General features: G+C 37.6%; 1 protein-coding gene across 6 annotated transcripts in view; it reads left to right on the top strand.

The window, feature by feature from the left end:
• ARHGAP29 (Rho GTPase activating protein 29) overlaps positions 1–20,363 on the top strand; it is a 48,028-nt gene that overhangs the window by 8,000 nt on the left and 19,665 nt on the right. For 5 of the 6 annotated variants that reach the window (XM_036388036.1, XM_036388037.1, XM_036388040.1 and 2 more), the window contains exon 3: positions 13,579–13,722. In XM_036388036.1, coding sequence (XP_036243929.1) covers positions 13,579–13,722 — 144 coding nt within the window. Of the gene's footprint in view, positions 1–8,521; positions 8,541–13,578; positions 13,723–20,363 lie in introns of those variants that run through there. The other variant, XM_036388042.2, reaches the window with a different exon arrangement.

Here is a 20,363-nt window from a genome sequence, read left to right on the forward strand (position 1 = left end):
TGATTTGGGGGCAGTTGGACTGATCTCTTAGGCCTTTTGGTGGAAGATGGTGCTGGTTTTCTGATGGGTAGTATTTTGTTTGATAAAGAAAAAACTTTTATGAGAGATGGGAAAAGAAAATGCTGTCAGGGCTGCTAACTTTTGGGAACTGTGAAAACATAGTGATTGTCAAATGTGTAAACAACCTGCTTGTGAATTATTAAATGACCTCTGAGAATTGGTAGAAAAAAGCAGAGGAATCCATGTAATGTGTAGCACATTGTTTCTTTTATTCCATGTAGCACAAAAAAGAAGGAAAACAAACTGTCTAGTAACTAATAAATAATATTACAGAATTAAAAATAGTTGAGGAAGTTGAGAAATAGTCTAAAGTGGAATTTTAAGTTATATCACTTCCAGAATCTATCAAAATGTGATATGCTTGCAGTATCTGAAAGAATAATTTTGTGATTTATTATTAAAATATATTTCTTTTGTACTTCGTAGCTCTATTCAAACTTGATCCACAAGGAACTAACAGCATGTTTCAAATGCATTTGCCTGTAATAAGATTGTTCATCCTCTTGCTGAACCAAGTTAGATGTTACAAGGTGAATTCTGACAACTTGTGTTTGCTGCTTTGGATGTTATGGTTCCCATGGCAGAGTTAGCAGAAGTGTCTGAGCCTCAGTAGCAGGGAGGGCAGGACTAAACCAGGCTGGGGCAGCTGCAGGGAATAACCTGTGATGTTCTCCTGCAGAAATTGCCTTTATTTTCCTCTCTCCATCAGCAGCTTAATCGTTGATAGAGTTCTGTAACTGTTTAAAATACTCAAGATGCATCTAAACCTGCTGTTTTCTTGTTATAAAGCTTGTTATAAAGCTTGTTATGGGGTTTTGTTTTAAACATGCTGATAGTCTATTTCCACAGCAGTTTACAAAGAAACTTCTACATGAGCTGCTGTGATCTCTCTGTTCTCCTTGACACTGGTGGTAGTTCTCAGGTGACTGCATAGCAAGGAAGAAAGGAACTAGTTTTTAGCTGGATCAGTTCCATTAGCTGGCTGTAAGGTTGTACTGAGTGCCAGCAAAAAGGGAGAAGTTGGCTGGCAAAAGAACAAGGGGCCAGGGGTTAAAGTGGAACAAGAGTGTGAGGCTCTAGGCAGAGTTGGTGTGACCCTCCAGTCTGGCATCACAGCATACATTGCTAAAACCTGTATCAATTCTTTGTCTCTTTATTGAATGCTAAGTTTGACAGGGGTTATTAAAGGTGGGGTGGTGGTGGGGAGAAGAGCAAGCAGAGGATGCCCTTTGTGGATGACAAATTAACCAGTCACCTTAGCAGTGAGCTTTTGGCACACTTGAATTTGACAGTCATCTTCTAAACTTGCCTTTCTGAAACCTGCTTCTTATATGCACAGTCATATCTGCTTCCAGTCTTTCTGACCTAGAAATTCCTTAGTACACCCTTTCACATACCTCCAGGTAGTAGTCACTGCTAAGTAGAAGTTCTATCTATCTGAAACTGAAATTGTCCTTTCACAAATCTGAAATAGTCTTTCAAGCTAAAAGATGTGAAGGATATACAAGGATAAGAGCAAAGTAAATAGTTCCTTAAATTTTCTTTAACAAGTAAAACTATTGCTAAGAACTGAAAGCTAATAGTAGTGACTTTTTAAAAGAGGTTTTCCTGGGTTATTTAATGGCAAAACTCAGAGGAAAAAAAAATTAGATAGGTTGCTTCTTTTAGTGTAGCTGTAGGACCACAGCAAGCCAGAGACCTCCTGGTCATTTTCCCATGCTTCCTTCACTTTCACATTGTCATTTTCTGGTCCTTGGACAGAAAACACTGAGATCCCTGGCCCTGAGTCATGTTCCTGTCCAGTTTCCTTAGAGTTGAGAAGCTAGGCAGAGAAATGTACAGCCTGGATGAAGGCAAACCCATAGCAGAGTAAAAAAAGGTATTTTACAGTCAGTTTATGGGAGGCAGGCATAGTTATGAACCATAGGTTTTCCCCAGGAACGTTAATCTGGGAGAGCAAACTTCCCACCTTCCTCTTCATTTCAGACATGCAGATCATCCCCCAGTCTGTTTTGCCCAAGCCTCCTGTGTTCTGAGTCTACTGGCTGCAGGCTTTAGTCAGGGAGTCTTGGACTTTCAGACTCTGTGAGCAGAGCCAGAGGAGCTGGGTATTTTGTTTGGTTCTGCACGTTTGCAATGATAGTGCACTGCTTAATTCATCTGCAGTCTTCTGTTTCCACTATTCTGAGCAAGAGGAAAAAACCAACCTCCTCTTGAAGTTGAGTTCAAGCAAATCTGTGTTCTTCTTAGTCAAAGTGTAAGCTGCCTGTTAAATGCTGGTTGCTAATGTTGGATAGGAAATGCTGTTTCTTCAGGTTCAGAGAAGACTGAAGTTAAATAATAACTTAGTGGACCAGGAGATAAGTTTGTGGCTGATAGTACTACCCCTCCCCCAGTTGCATACTCCACATTCCTTCAGAACAAATGTTCACTTGTTGCTATAGTGTCGAAGATCAGCAGTCAGGAGGGGGGGGTGTCTTGAAGGCTCGTGAGTGTTTAAAATGTAAAATCAACCCTTATGTGCAGTCAGATATTTTGGTTGACTTAAATAATTAGCATATCTTTCTTTAGGAAAACTCTCAGCTGTTTATAAGAGAGCACAGGCATTTTTCATTCTTATGTTGCTTTTGAAGTGCAAAAAAATGTAATACAAGGAAAAACTTCATTCTTAGTCCTTTTCACATTTCTAATGTACGAAAGTAGCTCAAAACACCCTTAGCTGGAGTATTAATTAGAATTAGCTTCCCTTTCCATCACAGCAACTAGACTAATGGAACTGAAATGACAAAAACAGCAAGAAGAAAGGTCACTAGTGAGGAAGAGGATGAATAGTAGAATTTTGATTTTTGAAAGTAAAGCTAGGCCTTTCAACAACAAAAATCCTTCTAATACAGTTTACAGCTTAAGGAGCAGGAACACTTGAACCAAAAAACAACTTGTATCTCTCAAAGAGCTCTGTCATAACATCTGAAAGATAAGAATTGACCCATATTCAGTCTAAGTCTTGTGTTCTAAACAGCAATTCCATGCACATGTAGGAGCTCTTCTGTGTTTCAAAACAAAACAAAAAACGCTTGCCATAAATGAGTTTCCCACTCTTGGCAAAATGTATTGTAGCATATCCACAAAAATATTCAGTTTTCTCATTTTGCTCATGCATCAATTTATCAAAATTGCAACATAAAAGAAGAACATCAATACAAACAATTTTTGTGTGCCTGACAGCATAGAGTTAACAGCTGTAATTGTCATCTTAATGATCTTGACTTCATGAAGGTTTCATGGACTAAACCATTCCTTTTCCACCAGTTTTGTTGGAATTGTTTGTTCTTCCTATTTATGTGGCTAGGTCACAGAACTGAAGCTGACTTGTTGCTTAATTCTGAGCAAATGTTCATCCAATCTGACAGTTCTAGTGATGTGATTGTTCGAGCTAATGTCTTGCTAATGGATTAGAGTTAGAACAGCATGGCAGAGTAGGAGATTTGATACAGAGCTTGGACCTTGATTTTTGTACATAGCTGTTTCCCTTTCCTCAGGAAAATAGGGATTTTATGGGGACTTATTCCTTTGTCTGCCTAAAATGCCCCTTTTTATGGAAGACGGACATGACTCATGTAAGGCTGTAGAAAATACTTAAGTTGAGTTATACTTTCATCTTAATGGCATTTGTTACAGAGCAGTGTAAATGCAAAACCTAGGACTTGAGGAATTTTCTTTTGTTGAGGCTGAGGTTTAGCTGAACAAAGGATTTTTTCCTTTTCCCCATTTTTTTCTCCTTTATTGCTTGAATAATTTCTTGGACTAATTTTTAAAAGTATGTATGAATTCTTACTTGTCAATTACAGTTATTTTTAGTTGATAAACCAGTTTTAATCTTAAGTTTACAAAGCTTACCTCTTCAGTCTTGTTTTCTTTGTCATTACTGAGGTACTTCAGATATTCAAGCTATTTTAGTAATATAACATGTCCCCTTTTTCAAATATGCTGATTCTCTCTGCTGTGTATAACTTTGGTTCAGGGGCTACAGCAGGGTGTTGCAGTAGTTCATGATGTCGGTACAAGTTCTGTTAGTGCTCCTTATCTGTGAGACAGAATGATCCTGGGTTTGTGGAGCTTGCTTCATGTACCTGCTGAAGGGAAGGGGAGGTTCTTATTTGGGAAGGAATCAGGTGCTCTTCTAAATCTTATAATGTCTCAATCTTTCCTGGTTTTAGAAGTCTGCAAGATGGGAAGGACCTAGTGAGGAACTTTCAGCAACAATGCGTGAAAAAAATAATGGAAAATGTGAATTGCAGGGTTGTAGATCAGTAAGTTGCAGGAAGTATATTTGTATGGTGGAATTAAAGCACATTCATGACTTTGCAGAAAGAGGCTTTGATATCTTTAGGACTTGACATACTTAGCAAGCTCATTTCCAAGTTCTTCTCTAAATATTGTATTTAAATTTTCCCAGTTTATGCAGGTGTGATTGTTTTAGGGCTCTGTGTTGTGAGGGAATGGAACATCTCAGTTCATGTTCTACTTTAGGACTACAGTTATGCTCTTAGCTCTACTTCTAAGCTCAGATGTTACTGAAATAATTATGGACATCATATTCCTGAAGCATCAGCTTAAAGACTGCTCAGTGTTCACAGATTTATCTTGCTGTTTTAGTGTTTATAGTGGTATGAATGGATTCTTTAGTAGAATGCTTTCTGTGGGGTTTTTTTGTTTCTCCTGTGGACTTTTGATTTCATTCATTTGTTGTGTACAGGGTATGTAAGTTAATTTGTTCTGCCACAACTATGGAGCTAAAAGGTCTGTCCAGAAGTTGTCCAGTGCTGACAATAAGTGGGGGAAAAAGTGTTTACTGGAATCACTGAAGTGGTGGAGGTGCAGAGCAGTGAAGATTGGCAGTCAGTATGGTCTCAGCTCACAAGTAGGTTATCCACTCCCAAAAGAAGAGCAGTTGAGGAGGCAGCTTTTTTGAGAGGTAGTTCTAAATGCTTTGTTGGGTGTTGAGTAAGCTGCAAATTGTTTATCTGCAAGCTTAGCAGTACACATGAATTGTGATAGTTGAGTGAAGACAGTTTGTGAATGGCTTTTGAGAAAGTGACTGTGATAAACACCTGATGCCAGCGCTGAAGGGGAAGCTGACAGTAGGGTTCAGACTGCAGAGTGCTCAGATTAAATGCTTTCTGCTATTCATGTTTAAACCCTTGTGTTAAGGACAAGCAAACAAATTCAGCAAGCAATGGAGAACTCCTTCTAGCTGTAGTTAGCTTCAGATGATGGCTAGACATGAGATTTTAGAGAACGTGGCTGAGAACTTAGTTTGGAAAGAAAGCAATAGGTCTGAAGCATATAAATTCTTGATCTAGCATTGACTGCCTGGAATGACAACTTCAGTGGTACTGGGGAGAACCAGATGGGTAAATCCAGAACCACAAAGCAAATGAATTCTGCTGTGTTTCTCACCTTTCTGTTGCAAGGTATTTTGTAGTAATACTATCCTGTTAAAAATTAATGGTGAGATGTACAGTGATTTACTGTTGCATTTTGGGAAGTGCAAGTGCCAGTGTGACATCAGTTGCTGCCTTAATGATAGTATTACTGTATTTTCTCTTTATCCAAAGATCTTCAAAAATGCTTTGGTGTGAATTAACTGATATCAAAACATTATATTGCAGTGGAGATCGACTGCTCCTGAGTTTAGTAAATGGGAAGATTTAAAAAGTATTTTGTTTGGACCATTCAAATGGCTCTGTCACCTGTGTGAGTTATGCAGTCAGGTTTTACTCTCTTGGGTGGTTGTTTCAGCAGGACATCGGTGAAGGAACTTCAAATAACCCTTAATCCTTTATGTTCACCAGTTTTCTAGACAACTAATGTTATCAGCTGCTGCTTTAGGGACTTGAGTACAACTTTAAATCTAAGTTGATTTTAAAGTGTAACTTTTTTCTTTTAATCAATAAACCAGAAATGGACTACTGTCACATCCTATAGCAGTCCATAGTTGTGTTTAAAAAAATCCTTTAAAATAAATGCACAAAATAAGACACCCCTTGTTTAACACCATGTTATCTTGTAATCCTGGCTTTGTGAGGTCTTTAGAAGACTAGGTGGGCAGGCAGCAGTAACATAGCTTCTTCACTCAGTCAGTGGCTGAGGCTGAAAGTGGAAGGAGCAGGCAGGTAGAACAAACAGCATTTTAGATTGAAATTAACATGAGTTAAAGGTTAAGTATTGTTTGATCATCTCTTGATGTTGGTTACCAAAGGTTAAATTAATTTTATTTAGAATTAATAAACCATAACTTTCATACTACTCTTTCTGTGTGCCAGTTTGATGTGGTATGATCAACTTGCTTTAATTTTGTGATTTGTTCTTTTTTTAAATTTGTGCTGTAAATGTTGAGTGAATATTACTTCATATACTCTCAGAACTTGAACGAGTATGCAAGGAACATAGTTGCTTAGAGCATAAGAGTTCTCATTTTATTTTAACAGTGTCTTCCATTGGCAGCTGTTCAGTCTACTGACTGTTTGACTAAGTTTTAGTGAAGTATCTTTGAATAAGAAATAAGTAACTAGTCACTATTAGATGTATGGTTGCCTGTCCCAATGGATATGATTTTTTGTGAACTGTGACTGATCAGATTTATTGCTAATGTATTCATACTAAAGAATATAGCCTTATGTCCACTTGACAATTTACAATTTTAGCTTAAAATGTGTCTTGAAACTTCTGAAGCGTTATAATCACCTAGATTTATTCTTAACCTCTGGGAAGATTCAGGGAAATGAACAGTGACTAAAATGACCATGTAGTGTTTTCACTCTCATTTTGTCAGAAATGGGTAAGTAAGGAAACACTTGCAATCTTCATTCATTACTGCATTCTGGTCTCTAAATTTTGGTTTAATAAAAGATTAAAGTATTCTAAAGATTAAACTGTGTGGCTGAACACACCTGGGTTAGTTGACTGGAATCTCAAGGCTAGTAGAATAAAAAAGTTAAAGGCATGTAGTGTACAGCATATTGAAATAGAATAAAAACGGCTTTGTGGTAGTTTTTTTTCTGAGAGGCTTCCCCTCTTCAACAAATGGGGAATTCATCTATGAATCTAAATGTGAGACAACTGTGAAGTAACAACTTTTCTGCTGATGTCAATTGGCAAACCAACAAAAGGAAAATATGTAACTGCTTTCAGTGTAAGCAGAATTATAAGATTTTTATTATTCTGATGTATTTTGCATATACACCTATTTTATTAATGTTTGAAAAGATTGTTTTAAGACTTATTTTTGTAACTTTAATTTCTGAAAATTAATTTAGCCTGGATTTGCTCTAAATATGTGGTCAAGAAGGACTTCTTACAAAAGTTTTGAATTCACAAGCACAGAATTGGCCCATAACTAAAATGGGGTAGGAATGTTAGTCCAGTTTAATGAAAAACAAAAACCAACACAGTTCAAGGTGACATCAGAGGCTGATCATCATGGTTAGTGGTTGAATCTAAATGGATAAATTGTTGTATTTTGGCCAGTCCCAAACAGCAAATGACAAATTTGAAAGGGTTATTTTTGCATTTGTGATATATAACAAAAAGTCACCATGCTAGAAAACTTAACTTGGAAGCCTTAACTAATGGGGGATAGTTTTTGTGTTCTATTCAGGGGTATTTTTTCTGCAAAAATTGAAATCTTGCAATACAGGGTGCTTATTTCAAAAAGTAAAGACAAAACTGTTACTGTTCAAATAAAAAAAGAGTACCAGGTGCTTTTTTATTTCACCCTAAATTTGTGCAACCTGACTTTAAGAATAAATTTAGTAGTTTAACAGTAAAGAGACAATTAACTTTCCAAATGTTAAATGCTTTCTTTTATTACAAAAGCATTATTTGTGTGGAATAAATGGAATCAAACAGTGCTACTTTCAGTACTGTATTCAGTGAACTGTTTGGAGGAAGTCTCAATGCATTCTCACTGAACTGGGTCAATATTGCTCTTCTCAAGAAAAAAAAAAACCTTACAAAACTCTAATGCTTTTATTTCAAATATAGGCATTTGGGTTACTATTTTTATTACTTTGTTTTCCTCATTCCTAATCAAACTTCACGTGTCCCTAGATTTTCCTCATTGAAATAATTTCTTAACTGATTATTTTCCATAAATTGTAATTTTTTGCTGCAGTATGATGTAGTTAGAGCATTGGTGGGAGCACATGCTTCTAAAGACTATGAATTTAGCGTGGTGTGTTTTAATGATGCCATGACAACACGGGTTGCCATGATACTGATGAACAAAAAGGCTGGGACTGGCTATCTTGCTAATTTGGAAGCTTCAAGCACTATGTTCCTTGACAGAGGGATGGGTAGGTGGCTTCTTATTCTGCATTGTGCATAGGATAGAAAGGTGATGACTCTCCCAGACCCTTCTGCAGCTTCCAGCCTTGCTAATGATTTTGCAGGAATAAATTCTTCCAGGAATTCTCTGAGTGAGTTTTTCAGTGAATAAAAATGTTTCCTTCCTTATATCTGCAGCATGTAGCCAAATAATGAAGAAATATGATAGCTAAGACTGTTGCTTTCTCATCACTCCTGAGCTATGACCACCAACAAATCTCTCTACCACCATTAAAGGAAGAAGTTTTGTTCATTTTATATCCATACAGTCAAGGAAAATCATGTCTAACTCATATATTTACTGCCTAAAAAAAGCTGCTTTGATGGTAGACCAGAGTGCAGGGACATAGGTAACTTTGCTATGGTCAAACCACGATCAAAAAACTTGCTCACTGTGTGTTTGATTAATTCTTGTGGTCTTTTGAATGTGGTAGTGAACTCTGTTAAATCAAACAAATAGGCCAGGCTGTTAATTGTGTTAGAATGGGGCTGACAGAGATAACAAGCAAAAAGAAAATGATGGTTTAATCTGGGACTGTTTGCCAAACTGCAGATGTAGGAATTAGGCGATTTCCACACAGTTCATGATTGTGTGATTGTTTTGCCTACTCTGTGATGCTCACTGGGAAGTCTCATAGTCTGGATCAGGTTCAGACCTGAGTGCTGACAGTGTCCTAGTATGCAGTATGGACATAGATGACGATGATAATAATGAGATTTTTAGATAAAATCTGTTTTACTTTGGATCAGCTTCATTCCAATGCTGATTTTTTTTCCCTGCCCTAGGTGGCACAAGTAGTGACCCCATGTAATCCTTCTCTAGAGTGTAATAGAAACAGGATATAATTTACTTAAAGGTCAAAATGAGATTTTTTAATAAACAGAGTGAATGGTCTCTTAGCCAAGATATTGGTCTTGAATATTAAAATGTTGATTACTCAAGCCTTCTTCTTCTGAGTCCTTCAAAGACTGAAAGTGATGAGAAGCTGATTGTTTGCATCCTATAAGGTGAAACTTTTTATTGAAGTTCTGGATCCAGATATTGGGGAAATTGTTTCCCCAAGTTTGTGTGCTTGTTCTCACCACCATCCTGCAAGATTATTTGGCTGGCCTGTTTGTCCTGAAAGAGGTTAGGATTCATGGAGAAGATGTGAAATGTTGCCTAAAATTGGAATTCATATTATTATATTTCAGTTGAAGGGGAGGTGAAGTACATGCACTTGAGCTGATCCCAGGAGAACAGATTTACAAAGGGAGTTCCCAGAATGAGGACTAGACCTAGTGAGGGTGATGGCATTTAGGGCTCTCATCAGTTGCATTTATTCTACTGGAAATGTCCAGAGTGAGTTCTCTGTAGATTCTGATCATAGTGAAGGCATAGAGTGTTTGTGAAGGTAGATGCAGAAGGTATTTGTGCAAAACTCCAAATTACCTTGTTTATAGTAAGATTTTGACCAGTGAGGTGAGTTTCTGTAGACTTCCCTGAGTCTAAAGAGCCTGCTCTGTGTATATAAACTTGTGGCTGTAGAGGGTATGCGCTGCGTGTTGTTCACACCATGTAATGTTCTTGAAAATACTTGAATGCATGACATAACTAACCACATCTTCTTAATTGTAAAAGGCTCCTAATGGAAAGCTGGGCTTTTACTTGTGAACTAGAATATCTGCTTTGACAGTCTCCCATGCATTCTGACTCAAAGAATTTTGCAGAGATGTGTTACTTCTCAGTTGTTTTATCTAGACTGCTACGCTGTCTTTCTTTAGTGAGACCAACTTCCTTACTAAACAAACTTTTAGCCACAGCAAAACAGTAGTTTATTAGTGGTTTCCCTTCTTTGGGGACTGGTGGAAATTGAGTAGTAGAGAGAAAGACTGCTGCTGTTAAAAGGCCTTAATATTCTACAAGGAGAAGCAGCAAGTAGAATTGCATGTACATCTCCTGTATGGGTCTGAAGAGCAGTGTAGTGGGGGAAAGACTGTTACTCTGTACTTAAACTTATCCTGGCAAACATTTGTTGACATAAACAACTTCAGAAATGTTAGGGCCAATAATAAATCAGGTCAGACAAAAGAATGCCAGCCAACTGACACAGCAGTGCCTTTCCCGACTGCATGTATTGTGACCAGCCCTGACTTGGCAGGGAGGGTGACTGGTGCTGACAAGCTTGATGAGCAAATTTGATTTTGTGTTGCATGAATAGAATCCATAGCTGTAAGGACATTATTGCTTAGTAACTTACTAAACAAAGGCTTCCCTCTGAGAAATATGTAAAATTAGAAAATAGGTAGATTATACTTTTACATTAAAGATGTGTGAGCAGTTAGAAAGTGTGGTGACCAAAACCATTGAGGACTGGGATGCCAGTGACAATAGTGTGCTACTGTGATGGCTTGGCAAAAAGACTTTCCAGCTGCTTTGTACTGTCATTCTTGTATACTAGACTTGTCAGCTTTGAATACATGCTTTTTCACCCTGTTCTTCTCTCTGCACTTCTACACAGTATGCTTTCATTGGGGAAGCGTTTGTTTTCAGCTCTTGTAAATGACAGTTCAACCCCTAGTGAAAGAAGATTTTCAGATAGGCTACTAAACTCTATGCAAGCCTTTTTTTTTTTTTTCTCCTTTTCAGTTTTCAGAGCTGATTTTCTCCTTTTGAGAGGTAGGGGGCTGACTCATTCCTCCAGGAGATTGCAGGAAACCAGTCACCTGCGTGAACAGCTGAGCTCAAGTGCCCAGAGAAGGCTTCTAAGTGTTGCAGGATCACTGACATCATCCTGCTTTAGACTTCTATGGATTTTGCATTTCATGCTGTTAAGCTTGAGAGAGGTTTTAAAACAATATGGCATCCATTGGTGGAGAATTTCCTGCTGACTTCATGTGCATCAATGAATGTGTACAGCAATACAAGTGACAGAAGAAAAACTGAAAGTAAATACTTTTTGTGAGTACTTCAGTTAGATTGAATTGCTGCAGAAACTCATTGGAGGCACATTTCCCTATGCATTTCTTTCACTGTATTTTTTCTACTGTTGTTTTGATCTCAGCCATTTTCAGACTTCTTACCATTAAAACTCTATTTCTGTTCATCTGGCATATTTAGGCTGTTTTGCTGCCTGAGGTTTCTAAATCTGTCCTGAACAGGAAATCTCTGGTTTAGTGTCTGTTTGGTCTCAGTTATTGTGAATGCAGTGTAGTTGTGGTTCCTGATGCCTTCTGCCCCCACCTCTCCCCAAGCACCACTTGTCACAGACCTTTTGTCTTCTGGAGGCACAGAAACAATGTTTCAGATATTTTGTAAACAAATGATACAGTGATGGAATACAAAGAAATCTCAGTTGGGTGTAGCCTTTGCTTTTGAAAGTACAAATAAGTAATCTCCTCCTTGATTGCACTATTATAGTGATAGTGTTCTTCTGGATGGTATGATAAACATTTAGTTCAGCTCAGTAGTTGTTTTCCATTAGCATTTCCCTTTGAAGCTTATTACGGCTCTTCCAGACTTGAAGGGGCTTGTGTCCACTTCAAGACTTTTCTTTCATTTTTCCCCTTCTCACTTATTTTGACTTTCCCACCCAGCTCTATTTTTCTGGCAAGATATGTTATCAAATTTTAATAGTATTGAGTCAGTTCAAAATCATTATACGTAGGTGTAAATGAAGATGAAGCCACAACTGGGTGGTCATTTTTTTTAACAAGTTACTTAGAACTTTCCTAATTTTCTGCTGACTAAGATGGATTTTCCTAGACTTTTGTGTGTCCTGTTACAGATAGAGCTTGCTTGTCCCTTCCAGCAGGAAAAGTGCCTGTGAATGGTAGATAGTGTTTACCTTTGTGTACTTCCTGAGTCAAGGCTTATTCCTTTGACAATGTATAAGCCAGTCTGAGTTGAAAAAAAAAATCTGCTGATATGTGGCATGTAGGGAAATAAAGCCTGAAGCATGTGGTCCTTAGGAGAGTTGCTGTTTTACCTGATACAAATATATAAAATTTGTGTGTAGCCTCTGCACATGCACACCTGACAGCAGTGATCCACTATACTGATGTGTCATGTTGTACTATGCGGATTCCTCAGAAAAATTTAGGTGCCTCTAGCCTGAATATATTGTCTTGTCACCAGAAAAAATGGCTCTGAGTTGAAACTATTCTCTGAGCAACACTGGATCAATTTGCACTGTACTGTGATTGTCTCTATTGACCTGTTTGTTATCATGGCCACAGACAACACAGAATTGCCCTGCTCGGTGGGGAAGTGAGTCAGCTTCTATTAGATCCTCTTTTTCTTTTTCATAAGCTAGACTTTCCTGAATTTGAAAGCTTTTTACCACAACTTGCAACGCAGCACTCTAGCACATGAGAAACTTTAATTCCATGCACCAGCACCTCTTCTGTAACAGAACAGATTGTGGTTTAACCTGTGCTGTGCATGCAACAATAAGTGTTTTGTAAAAAACTTAGATGAGGTTGGGATTTAGAAGCACATAGCAAGAGGCATGTGCTATAAAAAGCATCACCATCTTGCAGTGTGTTTGTGAATTTTTCTGATTTGGCCTAATTTAGATGTTCAACTTACTTATCAGGACTAACATGCTTAAAGACAGACCTTTGTAGATCTTGGCTTATATACTAAAGATGCTTAAGGTTTTGCTGATACTTTAATTAAAAACTAACCAACATTTGCCAGAAATTTTAATTTACAAACATACCTATATGGTGTTGAATTTGTATCAGGTGAAGAATTACTTAATGAACAATCAGAATCTGCTTTTGTTGATACCTTTTTTCGTATAAGTAATTATCAAAATGGTGGTTGATGAAATTACATGAGAAAAAATGATGGTTTAATTTAGAAACCCTAGGGTGTTGTTATAGAATTTCCCCTCCTCCTTTTTTTAAAGTATACTTGCTTCACTTTTTGTGAGAAATAAGTTTGTGTGAATGATATACAATATTGCAAGTTTACTATTGGTAGCTGCTATTATAACTCTGTGTTTTAACAATTTTTTTCTTTTAAGTAGGCTCAGCTTCAATATGGCCTAGAATTCTATGCAGCTGAATACTCTCAAAGTGTTTTGTAATGTGACTGGGTGTCAATTCACTGTTTTAATGTAGTTTTTCCTTTACTCTTTTCAGAAAATCATGATGGCCTGCATCAAGTAGTACATGAACGCCTGGGGGAGTTACTGCGTGTATTAAAAGCAGTGATAAATAAACATCAGACTCTAAATTCAGTTGATATTCTTAGTGCTGCAGGAACAGTTATTGCAAAAGTAAAAGGTAAGGAATTACTGTCTTTCATATTCGTGGAAAATTGTAATTAGTGACTTGATTGGCATAGAATTATAGATAGAATTCCACATATACAGAAGAAACTGGGGGTTTTTAAAGCATAATGCTGTAATCATTTAAAAAAATGCCTTCCCTAAGTGAGGAGTAATATTAAAGTAGCTTGTTCTCTCATTGATGTGATAAAATTCTGCTTATAGGAAGCTAAGTGCAAACCCACATTGAATTCTAAAAGCATAAGCCTTTGATTTTAAGCTTTCTTTACCTGAGTATCACAGAATAATATCCCAGAGTAATAAACCTGGCGTGTATCTACTTTGAGATTTGCCAAGAATCTTTGCCTAAGTTTGTGAATCTGTAGGGATGGTATTGTATTTATATCAGGTGAAGAAATCTCTGAGCAATCAAAATCTGCATAGTTGAAGAGTTATAAATTCCACAAGTGCATTGCAGCCATGTGTCGATAAAGGTGTCAGTAGCAACGAAAGTGTTGCAGACATGTAAATACTTTCTGTTGTTGATCTTTGCTGCTGCAGTTCTCAGCATGCCAGACAAACGCAAATAATGAAGCACTCAATTGCTCCAGCCCTAGAAACCTGTTCCTTCTCTGTGTAACCTTTGACAGCAGCTCTTCCTGCTCTGGAGTCTGGTACATGACTGTGGAACCAGCTTTGAGGAGGGCTAAATCTCTACCTCTTGCCTGTGTTAAATCATGTAGGATATCTTTCTTCAGAGACACGTATAGTTTTTCTTCTTTGTCTCGGCCTTCCCTCTTGTTTTGTATTTATCTTAGAATGTCTGAAATGTATTGTTGATTCAGTAAAGTGGGAATATCAGTTTAAATGATAATGTGTTTAGCTTTCTGATTCCTATATATTGGATTCTTCCAAGCTTCTTATTGATGCTTCCTATTGATACATGGTTTTGCCAGTTTGTTTGATCTTGGCAGGTAGTAGCAGAGTACTTCTCATTTACTTTGTGTTACACATAGGGTTTCCTATAGATCTGTACCTGTATTTCAAATGATGATGGGACAGGACTATAACTTCTGAACTTGCTTTAGAGGTACATTACAACAGAAACACAGAGGATATCCCTTGTGGGGCTGTTTGCTTATTGGTCACGGGAAAGTTGAAGTACACACATACAGTGGTAGTCAGTGTTCAGTGAACATGTTAATTGTTTAGTAAACATAATTCTTCCACCTCTCAACAAGCTGTTTCCATGCTTAAGTGCTGTGGTAAGATGACAGTGTCCTCTGCTCTGCCCTAATTTCAGTGGTTGTACGACAATGTTCAATTTATTTAATTTAAGAAATGTTGAGGAAAAGTGACCTAAGGTATGAAGTAAATCATATATTGTTTTAGAACCACTCTCAAGCTTAACAGCATGAAATGCAAAATCCATAGAAGTCTAAAGCAGGATGATGTCAGTGATCCTGCAACACTTAGAAGCCTTCTCTGGGCACTTGAGCTCAGCTGTTCACTCAGGTGACTGGTTTCCTGCAATCTCCTGGAGGAATGAGTCAGCCCCCTACCTCTCAAAAGCAGAAAACCAGCTCTGAAAACTGAAAAGGAGAAAAAAAAAAAGGCTTGCATAGAGTTTAGTAGCCTATCTGAAAATCTTCTTTCGCTAGGGGTTGAACTGTCATTTACAAGAGCTGAAAACAAACGGTGCTGCCTCAATATTTGTAGCCATTGATACAAACAAATACTTTGATAGAAAGATTTTGGTAATGCCTGTCAGTATTTGCTCACACACATACTGTATTTGTGACACCTCTGGAGATGGAAATGGGGGGATTGAAGACTTCAGGACTCTTTCTGACTGGTACTTCAGTCCTGCTTCTCTGTGAACAGCGAAGCCTTTGCTGTATGAAAACAGACTACCTCCCCCAGCATAATCAGTGGTAAATGTGAAGGCAGTTTGCCTTTAGCACCTGTTTGGTTTTTACAGCTGTTCTTTTTCTGAAGATCATAATGCTCCAAGTTTATAGTCAAACTGAAGTGTAGGACAGCTGGTACTGAGAAAGCAGAAATAAAAATACAGCACATTGTGGTAATAATAAGCATATCAGACCTCAGATTTGCTTACTTTGACCTGTATGTTACACATGCATTCACATGTTTTCAGCTGTGGTTATTTCACCAGAGGTAATGCAGCTTTTGAATAAACAGGAAGCTACAAGAATGTGAGGAGCTGGTAGAACATATCCAGTATCCTTTTTCCTCTGGCTTCCCTGTCTTTGTTAATGTGACATTATGAAAAGTTCATGTGACTCATCTGTTTCTTGTCATTGGAGGACAGAACTATAAAAAGATATGGAAGCAGTAGTTGGATTTATGAATAGGAAGAAAATTAACCTGACATGGAAAAATTCTGATGTTTATTTAGGAGACTGATGTTTATTTAGGAGAGGATGAATAGAAACAAGCTGAGATTTACACATGATTCCACCTCCTGGTTTTTGAGTCTTTGCATAATGTCAGAGTTTCAAATCCAGTTTTTCTTTGGAACTTCATGTAGGGACATACTGCTATTATAACAAACAAATGCCTTTTGCTCTCCATTAAATCAGTTACAATAACTTTGGAACCTTAGTGACTTGTGAAGTCTTAGTGTCTTGTGAAGTGTTCTCATAACTATGACAAGTTGCACTGTGCTTTAATCAAAATGTCCAGTGCAGATGGACTACCCCCCTTTAGATTAGTGCATGTGTCAATATTTCAAAGGCTAACAAAAATTAGAGTGCATGTGACCCTCTTTCAAGCTTCTTGGCCATTTTTTAGGACCTTCAATGGGAATGAAGGTCCTAAAAAATGAAGGTATACAAATGTGCCCCTTGTTCTGCTTTGGATGTTCAATGCTTTTCCTTTTAGATAGATTGAAGGAAAAACTAGCTGTATCATGTTACCTGAATCATGCTACAGAGAATCATGCTTGGCAGTACAGGTTTGTCAGACTTGTGCTGTTTTGGACTGAGGTTGAGGGAAAATGGCAGTGAGAAGAGTGGGACATGACACATTTGATTTCTCTGGTTATATCTTGGACATGACACGCCTCACTGGGCCTCTTTGGACTCTACTACTTTTACATGCCTACTTGAGTGCTTCATGAAAAATGTCTTTTAAATGGCACCTCACTTACCAAGAAGAATTGAGACTTACCAAGAATTGAGACTTATCTTGCTTGGAACCTGTTTAGGCTCCCATTTCTGTAAGTCACTTCTCATTCTGGCACAGCATCATGTTCGTAGTTATTTTTCCACTCAGTGCCTTTAAATAGTTGATGGCCTCAGAGTACATGGTTCTCCTGATCCCATGCTGAATTCAAGTTTGTACTCTTCTTCTGCTCTTAATTACACCCTTTGACTTAATCACTACAGTGAATACTGATTCCTGGTAAAGCTGAAAATTATACTTGTAGAAGTTTTCTATTTAAGCAAAGTCTTTTTTGTAGTAGTTCTGCATCAAAAAGAAATACCTCAAACAAGAAATAAAAAACTGAACTGAACTAATTGAGTTTTTTTGGTGTATCTGTGATGTTCATTCAGAGCAAAATTTATTACGGAAAGAGTAGGACACAGTTCCTTGAAATTGTCTTGTTGGCATCCAGCTCAAGTTGAGGAGGCTGCCAAACCTGGTAGTAAGTACAGGCTGGTGAAATGATGTGGTACTAAGAACCAAAAGTAGAACACTAGGGCTTGGACAGCCTGTTGATCTTCTCTAGAACAGAAGAATATTCTTCTGCCTATTTCCAATCTCCATACTATTACTCTTTTTACTTATGTTCCTCTCCCCATTTATTTTACATGTTTTTGAAGAAGAGATGTAATAACAAGAGGTATTACAAGTCTTTGTTTTCAGAGAGGGAGTGGTCTTTTGGTCTCTGTCGGGTTTTTTGTTTGCTTGGGTGGTTGTTTTGTTTTTGACATAGTTCTGAAAGGTTTTTGAAAGCATTGTTGAGAGTTTAAAGACAAAACTGGTTGCAAAGGTACTCAGTTCTAAGAAGTTGTCTGGTTGCTTACTTCTTATAAGTCAGCTAAGAAAAGCATGGATTGAGGATGTATTCCTGTCTAAGAAAATACATGGTGATGTTATCATTTATATCCATCATGTATGAGAAAACTGACCTGCAAAGAGCAAATTCTGTGAGCTTGTCCAGGCTCTGCAGACAGCTGGCAAGGCAGCTTTGCTGCTGTCAGTCCTGCATGGGTGTGTGGGCAGCAGGCTTGGGGCAGCGAGTGAACTTGTGCTGCCTCCAGCGTGGCTGTGTCCCATGGGCTGTGAGTTCAGTGGGAGCCACCCATCACCTTCTGAAGGCCCTGCTTGCCCTTGGGTCTCCACAGCTGGCAACCTTTCCTCCATCGTTTTTAAAAGCATTGCTCAAATGTCCTCAGGCAATGCTTCAACTTCTGGCATTCTCACTTCCAAAACCTTCACGGCTCTTTTGGGTTCCCTAGCCTGATCTGTGCTTGATTCGAAGAAGTTTTGATGGCGTGACCCAAGAGCTGAAACTGCAGCATACTGCAGCATTTTAATGAGGTTGCTAAACCTACCTCAGTTTGAAGACAGCTTTAGAAATAGAGATCTACTGCAAGCTAGGCTTGCATTTCTGGTACTGGATTTGGATTTTAAAGCACCACTGTCATACAATTTTTTGAAGTTCATTATGTGTCATCTGAAATCTTGCTTTAAAGAGTTGTCTAGTTGTGTTCTTGCTTTGAAATCTGTAGAACTATAGATAGATAGCTGTCATTTCCAGACATGGCAAGATTACTACAGTTCATTGTTGTCAGTAGCTATTGTGTGCAGTCAGGATGTCCTGGGGAAAGAGAGTGCGTGGTTTAAAGTTGACGTTAAGTACATCAGCATTCCAGTGGTGGTAAGCTAGAAAAAAGCTGGTGTTCTACTGAATTACTAAGAGATTAGATTAACCTGTTTTGAGAGAAGTGAAAAGAAGTAAATCTGTAAAAATTTGGGATTTGTTATTCCTTTTGTGATGGATCCTGAAAAGAAAGGATTTCTCTGGCATATAAAGTGTAAAGCTTAACAAAACTCTTCCTGGAACAGGAAGGCAGAGTGAAACAGACTTTCTTTAGGGAAAGGCTCTCTATATTAATGTCTTGTTAGCTAAGTGAAAGAAGTGCTCTCTCTCCGAAGACACTGCAGCTAATGGATATACAAGTGTTTCCATGGTAAGTGCTTTGAATATATAGACAATTTTTGCTAATTCCTTCTAATTTTGAAGCAGTTTGCATTTTATGCCAGCTCTTAAATGATTTTTCCAGTCATTAGGGACTGGTAATCAATAGGTCTCCTTGTGACTGTTGTTGCTTAATGATTTGGAATGCAAAGTTTAGACTTAACGCACAACATTATTTCTGCAAAGCTGAGGTTTTCAACTAACCTGAATTTAAAAAAAATAAAAGAAATCCACTGCTATTTACGAAGTTATTTTAAAAAGAAATAAACCCATGGAGCTTTATCAAATCTCATTTTAAACAAAGGTGCCAGAGGCTTTTTTTTTTGTAATTACAAAGTGTAGCCAAACAAAGAGGTGGGAGCAGCTGTAATTTAGTAGTGAACTGTGTCAACAGAGACTGGTAATGTTGTTATAATATGCGAGAATTGTTTTTTGCTGTAGGCTTATTACAACATTATTTTGTATTTGCAAGTAATTGTAAAAATAGCCCATGAGAAAAATGTGTATTTTCTGTAATGGCTTTGTATAGAAATAGCTGTCATAAAATGTTGATCAAGTCTGTTGACGTACTTTGTAAAAAGGAATGGATTTAACTGTGTTACTTTACTGGTAAAAAACTTTTCCTTTCACAAAGGAAGTCTAATGGGGGGGAGCAGATTACTGTACTTTCTTTGTTTGTTACCCATTAGTATTTAGGCACCTGGCAGGAAGTTTGAATACTTTTTAAGATTAAAGCCTGTTAATTTGCTGAGAAAATTTGTATAGAATGGCCAACATTTTAACATTATTTTATTTTTACTACTTCTACAAGTAGTTGTATTCTATTTGTACTTGAAATGTAAGGAAGACAAACTAACCTTGCTAGATTTTGCAAAAAGTGATGTGGGTTGAGTACCTGTATGTGTGTCATTGCAGTACCTCTGAAATAGGTGTGAGCATGTGTGACTTACACATCTAGAGAATTAAGAATATTGCATTGCTTAAAAAATAAACTTAAAAAACAGTAAACTGAAAAAAAGAAAACTTTAAAAAAATACTAATGTGAAGTTGTCATTTCTCACAATATAACTCTGGGAAAAACTTCCCTCCAGAGGATACAGCTTCAGCTCAAAGCAATGTATGCAGCTTTTCTACAAAAAATCTCCCAGTCACCATTGATTAAGGAGTTAAGTTGAAACCAGACAAAAATGGTCGTGCTTTTTGTCTTGTCCTTTCTCCCTCCCTCTTCTTGTTTAGTAGTTGTTAATAGAAACTCTGGATGAATCATTCTTGTCTCATTATTCCAGCTTGTTATAGAAGTGTGCTAAATGCTGTGTTGAGTAGTTAAGTACTTGATCACCACTTTAAACTATCTAATTTGTCCAGCAACACTCTTCTTCCTATTTGGGACCACCAATAGTTATGCTGAGTTTCCTCCCCACTTTTAA

Source organism: Molothrus ater, chromosome 9 (assembly GCF_012460135.2).
Source record: "Molothrus ater isolate BHLD 08-10-18 breed brown headed cowbird chromosome 9, BPBGC_Mater_1.1, whole genome shotgun sequence".
Lineage (NCBI taxonomy): Eukaryota > Metazoa > Chordata > Aves > Passeriformes > Icteridae > Molothrus > Molothrus ater.